The sequence below is a fragment of the Emiliania huxleyi genome, assembly GCF_000372725.1.
Source record: "Emiliania huxleyi CCMP1516 unplaced genomic scaffold EMIHUscaffold_400, whole genome shotgun sequence".
Taxonomy (NCBI): domain Eukaryota; phylum Haptophyta; order Isochrysidales; family Noelaerhabdaceae; genus Emiliania; species Emiliania huxleyi.
Window position 1 is genome coordinate 64446 of NW_005198964.1, and position 1847 is coordinate 66292.

General features: G+C 70.0%; 2 protein-coding genes across 2 annotated transcripts in view; one reads left to right on the forward strand and one right to left on the reverse strand.

Annotated features, from left to right (window-relative positions):
- EMIHUDRAFT_243837 (hypothetical protein) overlaps nt 1-607 on the reverse strand; it is a gene marked incomplete at both ends in the record, with an annotated part of 2681 nt that extends 2074 nt beyond the window's left edge. The window contains 2 exons of the mRNA XM_005770060.1: nt 183-509; nt 581-607. Coding sequence (XP_005770117.1) covers nt 183-509; nt 581-607 — 354 coding nt within the window. The remainder of the gene's footprint in view (nt 1-182; nt 510-580) is intronic.
- A 123-nt stretch (nt 608-730) lies between these two features.
- EMIHUDRAFT_243838 (mitochondrial citrate carrier) lies at nt 731-1795 on the forward strand (the record flags this gene model as incomplete). The annotated part of the gene is made up of 4 exons (XM_005770061.1): nt 731-982; nt 1042-1184; nt 1253-1509; nt 1578-1795. 4 exons carry the CDS (start codon nt 731-733, stop codon nt 1793-1795), a joined length of 870 nt encoding a protein of 289 aa, XP_005770118.1.
- Nucleotides 1796-1847: the final 52 nt, after the last annotated feature.

The window sequence follows — 1847 nt, forward strand, 5'->3', positions numbered from 1 at the left end:
GCCGCCGCCGGCCCCGCCGCCGCCGCGCCCGGCCCCGCCGCCGCCGCCGCCGGCCCTGCCGTCGCCGCCGCCGGCCCTGCCGTCGCCGCCGCCGGCCCTGCTGTCGCCGCCGCCGGCCCTGCCGTCGCCGCCGCCGGCCCTGCCGTCGCCGCCGCTGGCCCTGCCGCCGCCGCTTCATGTACCGAGCCGCCGCCTCGACCGCCTCCCTTTTGCCGCTTCCGAGCGCGTGCCTCGACGCGCGCCCGTGCTGCATCGCGCTCGTGCGTGTCCAGCCGCAGCACCGCCGCGGCGGGGCCCTCGCCCAGCAGCTCGGCGAGCTCCTCCACTGCTTCGGCCGGCGGCGGCAGCTCCTCCTCCTCGGCCGCCTTCTGGGCGACGGCAGCTGGGAGCGATGCGAGATGGACCGGCTCGCCACTCAGCCGCACCTCGTTGACGATGAAGTCCGAGTAGCGCTGCTTCGTCGCGGCACGGAAGCCGGGGCCCGGCGTGCACGTCTCGGTGATACCCACCTGCGACTCGGGGGCTGGCGCCTCACGGCACCGGGAGAAAGCGCCCGGGCAGGATTTGGCGGCAGCCGCACCGACGCCTCGCTTGTCACGGTGCGCATGGCAAGTCGTACGAGGAGGCGCGGGCGTAAGCGGAAGGAGCGCGTGGCTGCCCTGGTGCTTGAGCCTGGCTGGTGCTGCCTCCCCCGGGTCCGCTGGTTTTTTCTTTTTGGAAAAACCAAGATATGCCCAACAGCCTCGCCAGCGCGACCGCTGCCGGGTGGGTGGCGGGCACGCTTGAGATCTCCGTCACCTTTCCATTCGAATACATCAAGACGCAGATGCAGCTCCAGCAGGAGGCTTCGGCGCTGTTCGCCGGCAAGGACCGATTTCGCAGCCCATTCCATTGCGCAGCGGCCACTGTTCGCGAGCGTGGCGTTCTTGGCCTGTATCGCGGCGGCTTGTCGTGGGCGATCTTTGGCGGCCCGCGCTCCGCGGTACGCTTCGGACTTTTGAGACGCTGACGGCAGCGTCGCAGCGACGCGGGATGCATCAGCGGCTTGGCACGCCGACCGCCGACACCATCAACGGGTTCGCGGCGGGGATGGCCGAGGCGGCCTTGTGTCAGACGCCCAACCAAGTGATCGCCATCAAGATGATCCACGACCAGTCGCCGCGCGGGCCGCGTCAATACGAGGGGTGGCGGGCCACCGTCCGCCGCGCACGCTTCCCGGCGAAGTTCTGAACCCCTGCACTTGCTCAATCAGGTTGGTGCACTGCGTGGCCTGCATCTGGCGCGCCGAAGGTGTCGCCGGATATTTCCAGGGCGTGGGGCCGGCGGTCACCAAGGGGGCTGCCACCAACGCGATCCGCTTCCTCGGCTTTGGCCAGCTCAAGCGGCTGGCGCAGGGGCCGGCCGGCGCGGATGGCACGCCTCCGCCCCCGCTCGCTACCTGGCAAGCGATGCTGTGCGGCGGCATCGCCGGCGCTGTGTCCGCGGTCGCGACGCAGCCCATCGACACGGGTACAACGCGACGCCAGCACTGGCGCGGACACACCCAGCACTCTAACCCAACTTGTGAACTCGAACAGTCAAGGCGAACATGATGGGCATTGATGGCGGACGCTACCGCAGCGCCTTCCACTGCACCGCCGAGCTCGTGCGTGCCGGCGGTCTCCGCGTGCTGATGAATGGCGTAGGCCCGCGTGTCTGCCGCGTGTTTATCGAGGTGGGCCTCCAATTCTCCTTGTACGAGTACGTCGGCCGTGCGCTTGACCGAGCGTTTGGAAGCAGCTCCAAGACCAACTAACGCCTTGCGCTACGGGTACGGCTTTGCGGACCCCACGCCCCACGTACGTTGA